Source organism: Magallana gigas, chromosome 2 (assembly GCF_963853765.1).
Source record: "Magallana gigas chromosome 2, xbMagGiga1.1, whole genome shotgun sequence".
NCBI classification, from domain to species: Eukaryota; Metazoa; Mollusca; class Bivalvia; order Ostreida; family Ostreidae; genus Magallana; species Magallana gigas.
Window position 1 is genome coordinate 40,027,891 of NC_088854.1, and position 17,590 is coordinate 40,045,480.

General features: G+C 34.5%; 2 protein-coding genes across 6 annotated transcripts in view; one reads left to right on the plus strand and one right to left on the minus strand.

Moving 5' to 3' along the window:
* The window catches only part of LOC105345077 (uncharacterized), a 38,067-nt gene that overhangs the window by 2,035 nt on the left and 18,442 nt on the right, over nucleotides 1–17,590 (minus strand). For all 5 annotated transcript variants that reach the window (XM_020074048.3, XM_011453070.4, XM_011453066.4 and 2 more), the window contains 13 exons: nucleotides 17,083–17,172; nucleotides 16,852–16,976; nucleotides 16,367–16,577; nucleotides 7,811–7,990; nucleotides 7,399–7,536; nucleotides 7,103–7,169; nucleotides 4,141–4,232; nucleotides 3,871–3,968; nucleotides 3,652–3,775; nucleotides 3,151–3,290; nucleotides 2,512–2,704; nucleotides 228–2,278; nucleotides 45–132 (listed from right to left, as the gene is read on the minus strand). In XM_020074048.3, coding sequence (XP_019929607.3) covers nucleotides 45–132; nucleotides 228–2,278; nucleotides 2,512–2,704; nucleotides 3,151–3,290; nucleotides 3,652–3,775; nucleotides 3,871–3,968; nucleotides 4,141–4,232; nucleotides 7,103–7,169; nucleotides 7,399–7,536; nucleotides 7,811–7,990; nucleotides 16,367–16,577; nucleotides 16,852–16,976; nucleotides 17,083–17,172 — 3,597 coding nt within the window. The remainder of the gene's footprint in view (nucleotides 1–44; nucleotides 133–227; nucleotides 2,279–2,511; nucleotides 2,705–3,150; nucleotides 3,291–3,651; nucleotides 3,776–3,870; nucleotides 3,969–4,140; nucleotides 4,233–7,102; nucleotides 7,170–7,398; nucleotides 7,537–7,810; nucleotides 7,991–16,366; nucleotides 16,578–16,851; nucleotides 16,977–17,082; nucleotides 17,173–17,590) is intronic.
* Nucleotides 9,909–14,452, plus strand: LOC105345076 (angiopoietin-related protein 2). The gene is made up of 3 exons (XM_011453065.4): nucleotides 9,909–10,400; nucleotides 12,121–13,571; nucleotides 13,726–14,452. Exons 1-3 carry the CDS (start codon nucleotides 10,201–10,203, stop codon nucleotides 14,334–14,336), a joined length of 2,262 nt encoding a protein of 753 aa, XP_011451367.3. The 5' UTR covers nucleotides 9,909–10,200; the 3' UTR covers nucleotides 14,337–14,452.

The following is a 17,590-nucleotide window of genomic DNA, read 5'->3' on the forward strand; positions in this document are numbered from 1 at the left end:
GCTAATAATATTTGCTATGATGACAATCTATTAATAGAATTTACTTCATTTGGATCTCTTCTCCATTTCAAAACTGACTCATCATCTCCATAACAACCAGTAAAACTAAGGATAGATGGCTCCCCACAGTTTCTGTAAAACAAAATTTGAAATTAATGTTACTCACTTTAAAACTACCTAGCAATGAATATTAAAAAATATGATCTGCGAAAAAGATATACAAGTACCTTGTTTTCAAAAATCCCCTGACAGGTTTATCAGCAATTTTGACTTTGACTTCCATGGACAGTTCCACAACACAAAGAGCCTCAGCCATGCTGTTGAGAGAGTTAGAACTGTCGGTGTGAGTGAGATAACTGCTGATGTTGGTGAACTGTCTGCCCATGAAGTCCTGATCTTTCACAGAAGGGGTGGAAATGTTCTCAAAACTCGACCACACTGAGCTGGGTCTGCTACTGATGCTAGGGGTCCTGAGGAAATCCACCACCCTCTGATCCATGGAGTTGTGGGGACTGATGGCACCAAGGTCTCCAGGGACCAGTTCTCTGGACACTCGCCCCACTGACTGGTGTCGACTGGCCAGGCTCGGAGTCTGCATCAGTTCCAGGATTTTTGGACTTGAGGAGATGCTGGACTTACTGTTGTGGAGGGACCAGTTGTCTAGCTTGGACATCTGTGCAATAAGTCTGGCCTCTATCTCGCTGGAAACCTCACTGCTTCCCCTGCGAACTTGGCTGGATCGACGACTGAGATCACCTTCTGCATCAGTCAGTACCTGCATCTCTGAGAACTCTAAATGGTACTTGACTTCAATAGCCTTGGATCTGGACACCTTTTCAGGTCTCTCATTATCACTGCTTGTGTCGTGACTTTTATCCTCTGATTTTCTACGTCCTAAAACTTTGGTCATTATTTCAGAAACACGGCTGCTCCTCCTCTCTATGGAAATTTCAAAGTTATTTATACTGGTACATGTGTTGGTAGTACTTTCACTCATTGGTGTCTCTTGTGTACTGTTTGTACCATTGCAAACAATATCTTTACCTATGTCTTGAACTGGTGAATCTTCACTGTTGCTTTTTGATCCTGGCCAAATGTTTTCTTCATCTTTAGGGTGAAATCCATTCTCTTTTATTTCTTCGTGTTCCGATTCACAGGTCTGAGAGTCGTCAATGGAGCTTAGCCAAGAGTTGACTTTATGATGGCGAGACATGACTTTGTTGTCACAGGAAATGGTTTCTTGTAGAGCCCCTTTCTTAAACTCCTCCCCTGCCATGGGGCTCTGTCCTGTTTTACTAACAGAACAGTCATTCAGGAAGCCACAATCATCTTGCTGGTCTGAATGTTCAGACTTAGTATCCACCAATCCATTGGAAAGTGAATTGTCAAAAGTTAAGCACTCACATGATTTTGACATCTGAACACAATTCTTCATGGCTTTATCCAAAGATCCTCTTCTTTTAACATCAATTAGCTGCTGAACTAAACAATCCAGATTATCTTGACTAGAAATATCCCTATTTTTTCCAGACCTTTGTGCTTTTTTGGTTGGCAGGAAGTTTGTGGGCCTAACTGCCTTGGTCCTCTTTGGAACGTAGTCTACAGTTTCCTTCTTTTCTCGGTTTTCAACATCAATTGTACATGGCACTTTGCTCTGATGAACTTCATACAGCGGACTGTCCGACTCCTCTCCCTCTGAATAATAAGTACCTTCATCACTGTCCGAATCTGACTCAACTTGCCCAATCAGCATTTCTCCAACGTGCAAATCAAGCCCATTCTGACCACTCAATGCCTCCTCTTCTTTTCTGCCATTGATAACAGTTTTTTGGCTGACAAGTTTTTTGTCCCTCAAAGCCGGATGACGAGGAGAGGAATTCTTGGGCGTAAGGCTCCCTGTGGATTCTGCCTCGGAGCTGTTCATCAGTTTGTTAATCAGTTCCGACTTAACTGGCAGCACAGATTTATTAGAGTCACTCCCTGACAGATGATGGTGTCTTGGAGATTTCTTTCTGATCTGCTTGCTGCATAACACTGGAGAACTTTTACTTTTGATGACTGATCTGGTCTTTGAGATTTGCTTGTTATTGTTTGGGGATGAGACCTTCAGTTCTCTACAGTGTTCTGCTGTTGGAGACACCTCAGTTGGTGTTTTCAGATTGAGATGTTCCAGAATTTCATATATAATCAGATTGCCTTCTCCTGTTCCAACCCAAACAGTTGACCCTAGATCCATGATGGCTGTTATTCTTGCCCTGTTGAAGTAAGTATCATCTTCCTACAAAATTAAACAATCAGTTAATAGCAACATATACATCTTATAAAAAACCACTGGTATATCTAATAGAGTAGATTCCTAATTAAAAGCAAGAAATTAATATCTGTGTAAAACTGCAAGTAGCATCCTTGCAGATTTTTATATCTGGTTTTTTATTTTTCTGAACTGCAAAAACTATATGAAATTAAAACAAAGATTTTATGGCTGCATTTTGATTTCCTTCATCCACTTGCCTTTCTAAGCTGTGGGTATCGATCTGTCCTGGTGTCATACAGAAGCTTGCAGTTGAGATTTTTGGGGTCCCATAGCTCTAGGATTGACGACCCCCTCAGTGTGACCCAGACTCCATAGTCTCCCGGCACCATGGAAAGAATGTGGTCATAGGGATTGACGGACACATTGAAGGTGTCTATTGGATCCAGAGTCCTAGAAAAATCACAATGTACAAGATCTAAGTGTTTATTTTTTTTCAATTGTGTTACAAATTAAGCACTGCAAATTTTGCGTATATGAAGTAAATCTGTAATGTTCTTCATCTGTGAAAGTTATTTTTCGCCATTAAAAATCTATCATATTAATATATAATACACATTGACCAGTATAATTTCTGCATGTTTCATTTTTTGTGATTTTAAATTGATTTCCAAAATAGTGAAAAATAGATCACACAAATATACATTATATATGGTATCACTAAAAATCAATTTTAAATTTATGAATGAATCGAATGATTTTAAAAATGCTTAATGGTTGAAATACATTTCCTGTTACTTATTCTAGATATTGAATCTTTACAACTATTTAAAAATAATGAGAAAAATTCAAGATAGATATATTGACTTTTCAAAGAATTAGAAAGATTAAACCAATACCTTGCTTGAATTATGTTGACACTGTTGCCACTTGCACACCAAAGGAAGTCATCCAGTAACAAAAGACAAGAGATCGGGGCTTGGCCAATAGGAATGTACAATACATCATTGCTTGGAAAAACTTTCCTTATATCTTGTTGCTGCAACAGAAAAAGAACCCTGGTTATGATATGTCTAATTTTGTGGATACCTGTAATGCAATGTTCACTTTACATACCTGGTACATAATATTAGATATACATCAATGATTAAATGAAAATGGTGCTGCTTGATTTGTAAATATAAAGTTAGACAGGACAAAAGTCAAATATAAAAAAGGCTGATTACTGCAAGACAATAATACTAGTAACTGGTAAACATTTTCTTAAATTTTTTTAAATAGTTACATTGCCCATATATCCGAGATGAAAGTACCGGGTATTAAATAAGTTTCATTTGTTGAATCAATATATTATGTTACATTTACATAATCAGTATATATAGTTATACACTCCAAGTTACCTCAGTGACAGCAAGAGTACCATCAGCCAGGCCTGCAAATGTTCTGACCAACATGGAGTCATCATCTTCATAGCAGCACAGAGACAAGACAGCATCATGGAGGAGCAGCTCCCACAACTTCTCCCTGGAAAACAACATTGATATGAAGGTTATCTGCATAAAAGGTTTGCATAATAATGAATGTGATACATAATCAAGCATATGAGTTGAAATGCTTACCTTGTCTTTGAATCATAAGCATACAGCATCCAAGAAAGGGTTCCCATGAGTACAACACTGTCTTGTGCATTTTCCATGCACATCACACGAGAATCAAACTGCGAAGAAAAAAAACCCTCTATCATATCTGAACAACTATCAATCAACTGTGCATTTAATATCATTACAAATGATAATAATTTTTGGCAAAGGACAAATTTTATTCAGGTCACTAGTAAGTGACCTTAATAATGAAAACTTACATCCATTCCAAGGTCATAGAAAACTTACATCCATTCCAAGGTCATACATTACACCCTCTTCACAAGTGACTTTGCATAGTCTGGCAGAATTTTGCTCTCCATAGGTCAACCACACTTTCCCTGAAAAATCAGAGAAAAAATGCTCATACAAATATTTAAATTAAAACATAGGTAATCACAGATTACAAAGCTCACCGAGACGAGACATCACCCTTATGAGACTTTACCTTTATGAGACCACCTTTATCATATTAAATAAATAATCATACTTTATGATCTTGGATATTCATGGATTCTGTTTTGACACAATATCGTATATCATCTGTTAAAAAATTGTATGATAATCAAATGTTCATATGTTAATCAAAACAATAATATAAAATTAAATATTGCATCCTCTCATATTTACAACATATATCATATAATATAATAAAATACCATAATAAACAATGATGAGATATGATATTGTAACGTATGATATGACATTGTATTGTGTTATACGTTATTGTATTTGATCACATAATACAATATCATAATATATAAAACAATATAGTATTATATTACAATATCATATTACATAATACATCATAACATTGAAACATATGATATCATATTGTATAATATAGTATGATATTGTATGATACTGTATCATTTTTGATACATAATATGATATTGTATCATATGATACAATATTATGCGATATAGTAAAATATTATATAATACAATATCATATTATACATATTGTATCATATGATACAATAATATATTTTACAATATCATACAAAACAATTTCATGTGATGTGAAAATATATCATATCATAAACCAATATCATATTATACAATATCGTATGATACGATATTATAAAATATTAAAGTATCATATTATACAATTTCATGTGATATAATTCTATATTACAGAAACTTATATCATATACAATATCGTATGATACAATATTATAGAATATACAATATTGTATCATAGGATACAATATTATATTTTGCAATATCTTATGTAATAGTATCATGTGATAAAATAATAAATAAATATTACAATATTATATTATACAATATTGTATCATAATATACAATACTATACATGACGATATCATGATACATTATCATAACATAAAATATCAAAAAAATTGATATAATATCATATCGTATCATATAACTTTTTATAATATTACATATGATATTATATTGTATCATATTAAACAATATTGTTTCATACCATACAATACTATATCATAGGAATCATGTTATATCATTTATCAACAAACACATCTATCTATCGAGCAGGTTTGAGTGAGGTAGGAGATTTCTTTAGCATCCTTGATAATGGAGATCAGGCTCTGCATCTGAAGCAACCTCTGCGTTTCATTTAATATATAGTCAAATCAACTATGCAAGCTATCATCTATAAAACATGTGACCTGTTCCAAAAAAACTAAACATTATCCAGCATCCGAAACCTATGGCTCAGATTCAGCATTCAAGCCTGTCAGGTGAATAAGTATACATAAGACGCATTTCCATGCAAGTTTGGTGAAGTTCAGACCAGTAATAACTAAGATATCATCATCAGAGGGCACTAGCAATTAAAACCTTAACCTGCTCCAGCATCCGCAACCTATGGCTCAGATTCAACATCCATGCCTGTCAGGTGCATCTGTATCATAAGACACACCATTCATTCAAGTTTGGTGAAGTTAGGACCTGTAATAACTAAGATATATTTTTTAGCATCCTTGATAATGGAGATCAAGCTCTGCAACTGAAGCTTCCTCTGTGATTCATTCATATTACAGTTTAATCAACTATGCGAGTTTGAAATAGTACTATTATCTATTAAACATGTGACCTGTTCAAAAAAAACTTAACCATATCCAGCATCTGAAACCTATGGCTCAGACTCAGCATTCAAGCCTGTCAGGTGCATCAGTATCATAAGACTGGAAGTCTGGTGAAGTTAGGACAAATAATAACTATGATATAATCATCAGAGGGCACCTGTTTCAAAAACTTTTACCAGCTCCAAAAACCTTAACCTCCTCCAGCATCCGAAACCTATGGCTCAGATTCAGCATTCAAGCATGTCTGGTGCATCAGTATCATAAGACGCACCATCCATGGAAGTCTGGTGAAGTTAGGACAAGTAGTAACTAAGATACATGTATAATCATCAGAGGGCACCTGCAACAAAAACTTTAACCAGCTCTAAAAACCTTAACCTCCTTCAGCATCTGTAACCTATAGCTCAGATTCAGCACCCAAGCCTGCCTGGTGCATCAGTATTATTAGACACACCATCCATGCAAGTTTGGGGAAGTACGGACCAGCAGTAACTTAGATATTGCTATCAAAGGGCACCTGCAACAAAAACTTTAACCTGCTCCAAAAACCTTAACCTCCTCCAGCATCCGAAACCTTTAGCTCAGATTCAGCACTCAAGCCTTTCGGGTGCATCAGTATCATAAGACACACCATCCATGCAAGTCTGGTGAAGTACGGACCTGCAGTAACTTAGTTATTGCTATCAAAGGGCACCTGCAACAAAAACTTTAACCTGGTCCAACAACCTTAACCTCCTCCGGCATCTGAAATTTAGGACTCAGATTCAGCATCCAAGTCTTTCAAGTCAATAAGTAGGTCCAGATGCATCATCCATGCAAGTTTGGTGAAGATAGGACAAGTAATAGCTTAGATACAGGACCTGCAACAAAAACTTTAACCAGGTCCGGACGCCGACGCCGACGCCGACACCGACGCCGACGCCGACGCCGAGGGTATAGCATAAGCTCCCCCTGACTTCGTCTCGGTGAGCTAAAAAAAATTGATACAAGATAAACCACACTTTCCCTGAAAAATCAGAGAAAAAATGCTCATACAAATATTTAAATTAAAAAGAAAGATTGATAAAAGATAAACCAATAGCTTAATTAAACCCTTGGACTTTTTGCCCTCTCCTATAATAATGGTATGAAACCTACCCTCCTCAATCACTACAGCAGCACCCAGATTCTGATAGTTTCCACTCTCTGACTCCATGGTCATATACTGTTTGTAAAAAAGAACAAAGTAAGAATGTCTTAAGAAAAATAAAATAATGATACATAAAGCAGATACACAATAATAAAATGGGTATAAGTACATTGTCAACATATCATTTCTAGTTATATTCTTTTAATATGGTGATAAATCCAAACAATAAATGCTGAAATGATGCACTAGATAGTATACTGAATCTAGACAATATTATATCCCCAGTACACTATAATAAGCTCACCATGTGCTCTCTCTCGGCAAAAGCAAGTCTCTGCAGTTCCTTTCTCTTGTTCTGTTCCTTCAGATTTTTCAGATAGCAGGCTTGTTTTGTAGCAATGTCCTTTCTTCTAGGAAAATTCTTGATTCCCTCAAATGCAACCTTTATTAAAACATAAAGCTTTGTTAGCATTCATTCTATGAATGTATGTGTTCTTGTTAAAAAATATCAACAATGTCAAGATTTCTTACTTTACTCTTCTCTTGGTGTTGTTACAATTTACAATGCATGTAATAATGTAATTTGTTCATTGTAACCACACTATGCAATATGTAATTCACTTATCTACATATAATGGTTTTAATTGTTTTGGTTAACAGTGTTCATATGTAATATACTAATCTCTTTGTGCTCTTTTGGTTTACATTGTATGTACCTTGAGGAGTCCATCTGCATCAAAAGTCAGTTTGGCGGCAGCTTTGAGGTGTCTCATGATGCTGATCGTGTCGGTCTTCTGTAAGATTTCTTTCTCGTGCAACTTAAGAATTGCCAGTGCGAAGCGAAACAAAACCTTGGGGCCCTCCAGTAAAAAGCAGTCCCAAATCCGAAGAAGAGTCTGGAAAAAAAATTTGATCTTGAAATTTATGAAGACACTTTGGAACTTTGAGTGTATATAAAAACTGAGGAAGTTGAACCCCTCTCTTCGTCGAATGCTGGAAATCAATATTTAACATTTAATTATTCGACATCTGCATGCAAGAAATAATTGCTACATTTGCAAAAACCACTTGGTTGTGAATGTTTGTCTTTACAAATCTGTGAACCATTAAAAATCATAGGTTGCATGTCAACTGACATTTGTCCCATGTGATAAAACCTCTTATCATGGAAATGTGTTGTTGAAAACCACTTTGAAATCATAGATTTGGGGAACAAAGTAGTCGTTCATAGATATTAAGTTGGCCTTGTTAAGAAAAAAACTGATGATAATTGTAGCTGTTTACGGTACTATTAAGATATTGCTGACAAAGTTAATATGAAAAAAAAAGATTAATCTTACTGTTACTGATATAAATTGTAATTGATTTTTGTTTATTAATGATTTCTGATTCTCAGCAATGTTCCATAACTGAAATGGATTGTAAAATAATTTGTTTCTATCATAGCTTTGACTTATTAAATAGAGTTCTTACTACACCCTTGATATGAATCTAACCATTTTATATACATTTTTTCAAAACAATTCAGCTGGGCATGCATGACACAACTTTCAAAGAGACTTGATACCATAGTAAGATTTCTTTTGATTTCAATTTTTACATAAAATACAACGAACAGACAATTAACATCTTTAGAATAACAGCAATAAAAAATTTATGAGCCTATAGGGATCACACAAATTTAAACCCAGTGTCTCTAATAAAGCTAAAGTCTGTAAGCAATCTTTTACCGAACATATTTATATCATCATCAACATGTCAAGTTTACTAAACATAAGGAAAGTAAATGGAAAGTTAAAATTTCCATAATGCAGGTTGTTTATGATAAAAAAAAATTTGTATGCATCTAGAATTAGTGCTTTTGAAGAGGAAACCCTCAATTAAGTTTATAATTACAAGATAAGCTCCAATAACTATAACTTGTTAACAGATACATGTTAATAGCATTGTAAATTACATTTCAACATGATGAAAAGATCTGAATCAGATGTAGAATGTGGTTAAAATTAATATTAAATTGCATTTTAATTCTTTTTCCAAGAAGAAAGTTGTAAATCTTTTCAGTCTTCTGTTATCAGATGATCCTCAACACACAAAATTTATGAAAACAAATAATGCCCATGATTATTGCATTCCCTTAAAGTACATCATTCAGAAAAAATTGTAGATTAGGTAAAATTATGATTTATTTGTTTGAATTGTTATTAAACCTATTAAAATATGAGACACTTTAATAAAGCCTTATTTAGAAAATGATGACAGTTTATCACAAAGACTAACAAAATGAAATGTAATATATAATGTTGCAAAAGTTATCTTTCTTCATGAATAGAGAATTGTAAATTAATTTGACAACACTAAATCTGTGACTTTTTGCATGCAATGTTAAAATAAAATTGTCAGAGCAACAAACAGCCTCTGGTTTATTTATTGCAGCTGAAGATTAGCTGAACTTAAAACTTGTTACCATATTTCACATTATCCTGCTAAAAAATAAAAACCCTCCTTATATTACAAGGATACATGACTTATCCCATTAGCCGCACAATGAAAGCTTCCAGTTTTAAAGACATCTAATGTTAAGTGGAAAAAAAAGAAGAAATCAATAAACCCCAAAAGGTGAATGGACCTGGATAACATATAGTGTGTCAAAGGGGGCGGGGTCAAGCACTGTTTTCCTCCCCTCCGATAAGACCTCCCAGCAAAGTGCATGCAAAAACAGACAAGACAAGCTACGAGTAATTTATTATAAAAAAAAAAAACGTTTTCCTCAGAAAACTTCTGTATGTTCAATTAGTGGCATTATCTGATGATAAAAGGAGACGTCTCTGCAGGCTTTGTCCTGCATTCTCTGCACAAACCCCAGCTAACAGAGTGAGCAGGTTGATTAGGGGGAGGTTGGATAAGTTAAACAAACAGCTTATTAGTACAGAGGTTATCTCGGGACATAGGTCTAATAATCCTCTGCTTGCTATCACTGACCAAAGGGGGGTGGTCAGTGAAACCATGTGACATACACTGCACAGACTATCAATAACTCCCAGAGCAGGCATTTAATAAGGAATTAGTGAATATGACTTGGAGAACATTATAGACCAAAAAAAAAATGTTGTGTTGGATTTTTATTTTGGGAATTTGTTCTATCTCGTATTGTGCTGCAGAGGACAGTGTGAGATATCAGGAAAGAGGAAATGTCCAGTTTGTTCCCATAGCAACAACTCCATCTTCTCAAGCTGTTGTAGAAAATGATATCAAAATCATGAAGGAGCAAATAAATTCACTTCTGAAGCAGCGAGATTATGATAGGTATTTAATACATTGTGTGTGTAAATTGAGTTTATAATGCATTTACTTACAAAATCATAATGATAGTATAGTCCAATACATGCATATTGGAAATCTCTTAATTTTATTATGATCATAAATTTTAAAAAATTCATATTTAAAATTTTTATGATTTTGCCAAAATTTAATTACGATTTTATATTATTAAAAAAATTGTTTACTATAAAAGTATTATCATGTCATAATCATTGTGAGCCATTATAATTTCTATTCTTTTTAAGACTTTGATAAAGCATGGTATCACAGCATGTGCCCTATTTGTATAAACTCCCTGTCAAGACTCCATAACACTCTATTAAACCTCTCATTTATAAAAATGCCTCAATTTGTGTTTGTTCAATTTTTCAAGATATTGAAGCCTTGTAATTCCTTTCACTCAACAGTTCTTGAATTTTCAAAAATCAATCTGAAAAAAAGCCCCCTGCATGGATGCACACTTAATCCATGTCCTCTCTTTTTGCTTTGAAACATCTTTTTTAAGATGACTAAGTGATTAAAAGGCTGATTAAAATGCAGCTGTGCAAATGTGCACACTACCTCAGAGGGCAGGTGCTTTGTTACAAAAAGAAAAGGGGAAAAAATTATGAATCACATTTTGTGCATCTGAAAAGACAACTAATTCTTCTCTTATCAATTTCAACCTTTTTGGATGATATGTATTGCAATTTTAAAAATAAATATCATTGAGTACAGTTTTTTCTCTAGAATTAGCAATGAAAACCAAAAATAAAATAAAATTTATTGTCTGTCAAAATTAATTCAAAGCTAGAAAAAAGCATCAATTCCACAAATTATTTGATGTTATTCTGAATTGAATAGTAATTGTCTTCTAGAGTATCTTAGCAAAGAAAACTGTCTTCATTGCTACAAAAATTTAATATCAATTCTTTGAATATCTGTCTCAAAATTTTAAAGAACAAGTTAAAAGAACATTATCAAAACAAAATACATGAACAACTAAACAATATATGTATAGCTGACACTGGAAAATTGTCTTTTTATAGCAAAATTGTACACCAAAATGAATATGAACTACAACAATACTTAACACTACCTATAAAAAAATGTGACAGATCTGTCCTAACAAAACTAAGAATCAGTGCTCATTCATTATTTATTGAAACTGGTAGATATTCTAAACCTCCTATTCCAAGAGAAAAACGTATGTGTAATTTTTGCAAATTGTTTATTGAAGATGAGAAACACTTTGTATTGTATTGTTCAAAATATGACCAATGTAGATTGAATTATAATGATATCTCTCATGTGAACACATATACAAATATCAATCCCATTAAGGAACTTGTCAATCCTAAAAACATTACAGCTGCTAAAAGGATGTGTTGTTTTCTAAAAAACTGTTTCAACGCTAGAAAGGAAAGTAAAAAATGAACACTTATACAATTTTATGAATACCAATAATAGTCTTCACACAAGCCTAGTTTTGTTCACCCAATGTTTTGTCCATTGTAGATTTATTAGTTAATGTTTAACTTTTGCATGCCATGTTTAATGTTTTGTTTTACATAACTCATATTCATGACTGTATGCCAACATGGTAATTGTCAATAAATGAATTGAATTGATAGTAAACTCAATATTAGATCAAGAGCATTTCAGTTCATTTGGGACTGAAATTAAGCTAGATGTACATTTGCATGTCTTGCATTTATCCTTGCAGAGCTCACATCAAAGAACTTGAACGAAGAACCATTGAAAATCGAGATGCATCCATTAAGAACAAAGCAGAGGTGGTGCAGCTTAAGGTCCAAGTCTCCGAGATTCTCTCCAGACTCACCACTATTGATGGAAACATGGAGGACTTTCAGCTCCAGCAAGCTAACCTTGACAATCTCCTGACCCAGAACAAGTTAGACATCAGGGACAGTAAATCTCAGAGAGACAACATCAAGAGATCTGTCCACAAACTGGACAAGAAGTTGTCTCCCTTAAAAGAGGAGATATCCAACAAGTTCACGAATTTGTCCACTAAGTTTGACTTATTTACTTACGAGTATCGAAACACAACAGAACACCTGATGCGAAGGTTAGCAAAAGCTGAGATTAAGATTGAAAGCAGGAAAACACAACACAAGACCGATATCTATGCTAAAATGAAAGAGAAATATGGGAAGAGGAAGAATTATCCAGATGTCAATACCAATGAAGTTGAGGGGTCTGGAGAGATAGATAGGGAGTTCATAAAAACTGGACCTCTGGGTGGTAGTGATGTGGAAGAGGGGAGTGGAGCTGGAGTAGACACGCCCATGTTTCTAAAGGTCAAGGACTTCATAACAGAAATATATGACCGTGACATTGAAATCTCTGCCCTTCATGAAATGTTCTTTGACATGGAAGATCACCTTGAGAGGATAGAAGGAAAGATGGCATCCATTCAGCTAGGAAACTTTATGGAAAGACTGCAAAGTTCTCTTGTTAATTTCACACAAAACGTTATTACTCTGGACCAGTGGAAAATAGCTAGCTCTGATATAGTGAATTCTACCCAGATCAACCAGCAGAAGATTCAGCAGGTGACACAGATGATCCTTAACAATACTCAACACATTCAGGAGCTGGAGTGGAAGCTGGCAAACACTCAGGGTCTGTCCTACCAGCAGTTCAGCTTACTCAGAATGCATGTCATACAACTAAACAACACGGTGCAAGACATCAAAGAAGATTTACTGAAAAGAAAGAACAAGCACAGCAGTTACTCCAGCAGTGGCGTTAATTCACAAGTTTCACTGCCTCAACTTAAAACTTTGTCTTCCCGAGTAGAGGACCTAGCCTTGCAAATAATCTACAATGAAAACCGCATCTCCAAGTTAGAAATTGAAGCACTCAATAATTCTCTTTTTGAATGTCGTAAGTTTAATGCAGATGTGTACCAAGATAGCAGACTCCTGTTCCTGGAAAAATCGCAGCAGCGAGTGAATGAGGACATGATCAAAATGCAGGAGGTCACCAGAAAACTTGACCAGGGTTTATACCGAATCTACCTCAGTTCAAAAAACAATACTCAGCTCATCTCAACCAATGGTGCACAGCTTCAACAGTTGAAGAATTTCTTGCCTTACATCATAGAGACTCATCGAGAGATGGTCAACTTCAGATTTCATCTTCCAAAAGGTACGTTTTCTTGCATTATTAAAATATGATTACAGATGAATTACTGGTAATCTTTTTTGGTATTTTGTTATTTGTTATTGTTTTATTGCTACTATATTCAAAAATAAATATTTCATCACGAAAGATTTTCAATCCCTTGAAACTTAATTTTCAGACTGTGATGAATATTACCATCATGGAAGCCGATTGTCGGGAGAGTACGTGATTTACCCTACGTATGCCAACATGTCTCAAATAGTTCAGTGTGAAATGGAGGAGGGAGTCGGAGGCTGGACTGTGATTCAGCATCGATTTGATGGCAGCGTTGATTTTGCCAACAACTGGAATATGTACGTAAGGGGGTTTGGTAAGACTGACGGTGAATTCTGGATGGGAAATCAACTCATCTACTACCTCACAACCGAAAAGAAAAACTCCCTTAAGATAGAAATGACCGATCTTGATGGAAAACTCTGGGTGGCAGAATACGAAAAATTCATTCTGCTTGATGATGAAAAGTTTACCTTATCCGTCGATGGTTACCATGGAAATGCAACTGATGGGTTGGGGTATGGAAATCGGATGGGATTTAGTGCAATAGACAAAGACAATGATGGGGCTAGCTCTCACTGTGCGATGTATTACATGGCAGGATGGTGGTACAAACATTGTCACTATGGCAACCTGAATGGCCGCTATGACCTTGGAATGGTGTGGTACAATTTTGAAACTGATGAATGGATACAGCTAAAATCCAGCAAAATGAAAATTATACCAAAGAGATAGTTAATGATTTTAACATTCCACAGCTGCCAAAACTACCTCAACTAGTGTATCATTTTATATGACTTATTTCATGTATACTAAAATAAAAGCCTAAATTGATTTGAAATGTGGAACATTTGCAGATGGGTGGTTAATTTTTGCTTCCTTTTCTGCTTTCATCTGTTAAGATAAAATTGGGTAGACATGTGTTAGCTATCAATTTATTTTAAATTACAATGCTTCAATAGATGACCTTCATTTTAATCTCCTTTCATTTGCAATTCACAGCTGAAATCAATTCAAGGAGAGAAACAATAAGGTTCATTGACGGTGCTCTCACGAGCTTAAAAAAAATGATGTCAATGAAATTCAAAACAGTTTTTCTTTTCAATGTGTTACTGAAATGTGTATCATTTACATGTTAGATGTAGTTGCACTTTTTACCTTGCTGACCTTTAAGTCTATATCTATCGAGTACTTTTAGTTAAGAGGTTGGTGGTTTTTATTGAATTATCAGAGTAAACATTACTCTTCTGTCAGCAACATCTTCGTTATCAACGATTACTGATAAAAAATGAATTAAAAGTAATAACGAAAGATGTATTTGAATAATGCAGGGCAGTATTTCATGAATAATTTCGCATATCCAGGTACTAAATACATTTACCACCAACATCAAAATGGAAATTTTATCAATTTCTAATCTTACCGGTAATTTGAAGTGACCTAAAATTGATATGATGATTTTCATTATTTAATTAGTACCTTTAAAAATTAAAGAAAAGAAGAAAATTCGATTAAACAAGAGATGTTTGTGAAACACTTATGCCCCCTCCCTTGGAGACTTCTGCAAAAATAATAAATGGAAAGTGCAAATAACTGAAATTTTTTGAAGTCCAAGGGGCATAACTCTTGATTGTACCAAAAATCAACCTTAACGTGAGTGAAATATACACAGATTGAGTAGTCTTAGCTCAAAAGACAGACAAATCTTTTTGATTTTAAAGAGCCATTGCTAGGTGGCCAGAAAGTAAATAGACAGGCCTACGTCAAAATGCTGTTTGACACAGCTACCCAAAAGTCCAAGCTCCTGTTAAAATGGTTCTATTATGATAAATCTGTATATCAAATTTCATTTCAGTATGTGCAATCTCTGCGAAGAAAATGAACGGAAACTGTTTGTGGACTGACCGACCGACAGAGTGAGAGAGACAAACAGCACCAAAGCAATATGTCCTCCCTTCTCCAAAGGGGGGCATAATAATCAAATTACTAAAATATCAAATTTAATTTGTTTAATTTGAAAACATAATGGTCTCCAAAGTTTATGGGTAAACAGTTGTTGAAATCTGTAACTCAATCAATGCAATGACTCATATATTTATGATGCATGGATTTAATTGCTACTGTTGTGTCATTACAACATTGATTTTTGGCAGTACCATATGTGCAGTGATTGAAGTATGATAAGCAGATAAAATCTAAACCAACAGTTCGTCAACAAAACATGTTTTCACATTTTAGTTTTCATTACTGAAAAAAAGACCCAAATTTTTAAGCTAATCATTTCATATACACACCCAATTTTTGTTCCTTTACTTAGAGAATGACTTTTCATTAAAAAAAATTGTGTAACTCAAACAATAAGATACAAATATTACTGGTAAATACATAAACTATCAAGACATTTGCATTTGACTTAGAAGTCATAGTTGTTTAAGTTCAACAAATGAAATAACTTTTAAAATTGAGTTAAGCCAATATAACTTGAAAAATTCTAATTTACAAGAGGTAAGTATTCTGCAGTTATATCTATTATGATTATTCTTTTCCCCATTATATCCATTATAATATGTTTTGATTGGAAAACAGTTTACCTAACATATAACCTGATCACTGACTAAAATTAATCTGCATAAAATGCAGCAATGCAATATTCCAAAAATAAATTTTTTTTTTTCTAAATATCGGCATATATGTTGTTTAACCATATCTGTCTGTGAAATGAATGCAGAGAATGTCCTTTAAAACTGTTAATGCTAACAAGCTACCTGAAAAGGTACAGCATCAAAGAAAATGGCCAGGAACCAGTTGAGAGTGACCGTGGAGATTTCGATGTCGATGGACTCCAGGTGGCTGCTGAGGGCGGGGAGTTTCTCTGCCAGGAGATCTTTGAGCACCTGCTGGTCGGACTGAGCCCCGATCAGGTTCTGATCAAAGTAATGGCACGGAAAGTACTTCTCTGTCACAGCAACCAGTGTCCTGTTGGAATGGAAGACATTCTTAAAAATTGTTCAAAAAGGGAAGTAACTCTATTCTATCCTGGTTTTTATTACATTGCATTGTCTCAGAAAGAGGTCTGATTTTTCTTTCTCTTTTCTTAACAAAATTATTAACCCTGTTCATTCTGTAAAAGTGGTGAGAGAGAGAGAGAGAGAGAGAGAGAGAGAGAGAGAGAGAGAGAGAGAGAGAGGGAAGCGAAGCTCATTTTCCACAACTTTATCAAAATATGTTTTGCATATAATATTGTCTTTACCAAAAAGCATCTTGAGCATCCATGAAGATCAGTGCGAGTCCCACGATGAAGTTCATGCCTTGGCAGTAACCAACCGTAGGGTTGTGAACACAGTAGGCCAGTAACACATCTTGTAAGTCCATGACCTGCGAGAGATTCGTGGGTTTATTACACATTTCATTAGAATATTGATATGTTTTGTGTTTGAAGTATATGAACAGTTTCCTGCAGAAACAATGGAAGACAACTCACCCCTTTTGAGCCTTGAGAAGAGAACTTCATGTTGTTTGGCATGGTTCTCATTAAGTCCAGAGAAATCTGCTTCCTGTAGCGGGCAGCCAACTAAAATTGAAACAATAATCATAACAATGTAAAAATATACAATTTGTGAGGCCAAAAAACTACCGGTAATGTACATATTATGCTCATTTTCAATTAGCCTAAATATCAAACCCTTGTGCTTATAACTATTAAATGTGAATTTAATGTATGTTCAACAGATTAAAAAACATTTTTCAAAATACTTTTAAATGAATTACATTTGGCTATGTATTCTGTTGAGCATTATTTCCAAAAAAGCAGCTTTTGCTAAATCAAGCACATTGGAAATGCCTTGCACACATGTAATTGAACATAACAGTCAAGATGGCTTTGGATCAAATCTAGGCAAACTTGTGGCGAAATCAATTTTGTGTAGTACAAAATGCTAAAATGCTAAATACATGTTTAATTATGTTAACTTTAGAATGTATATCCTTAC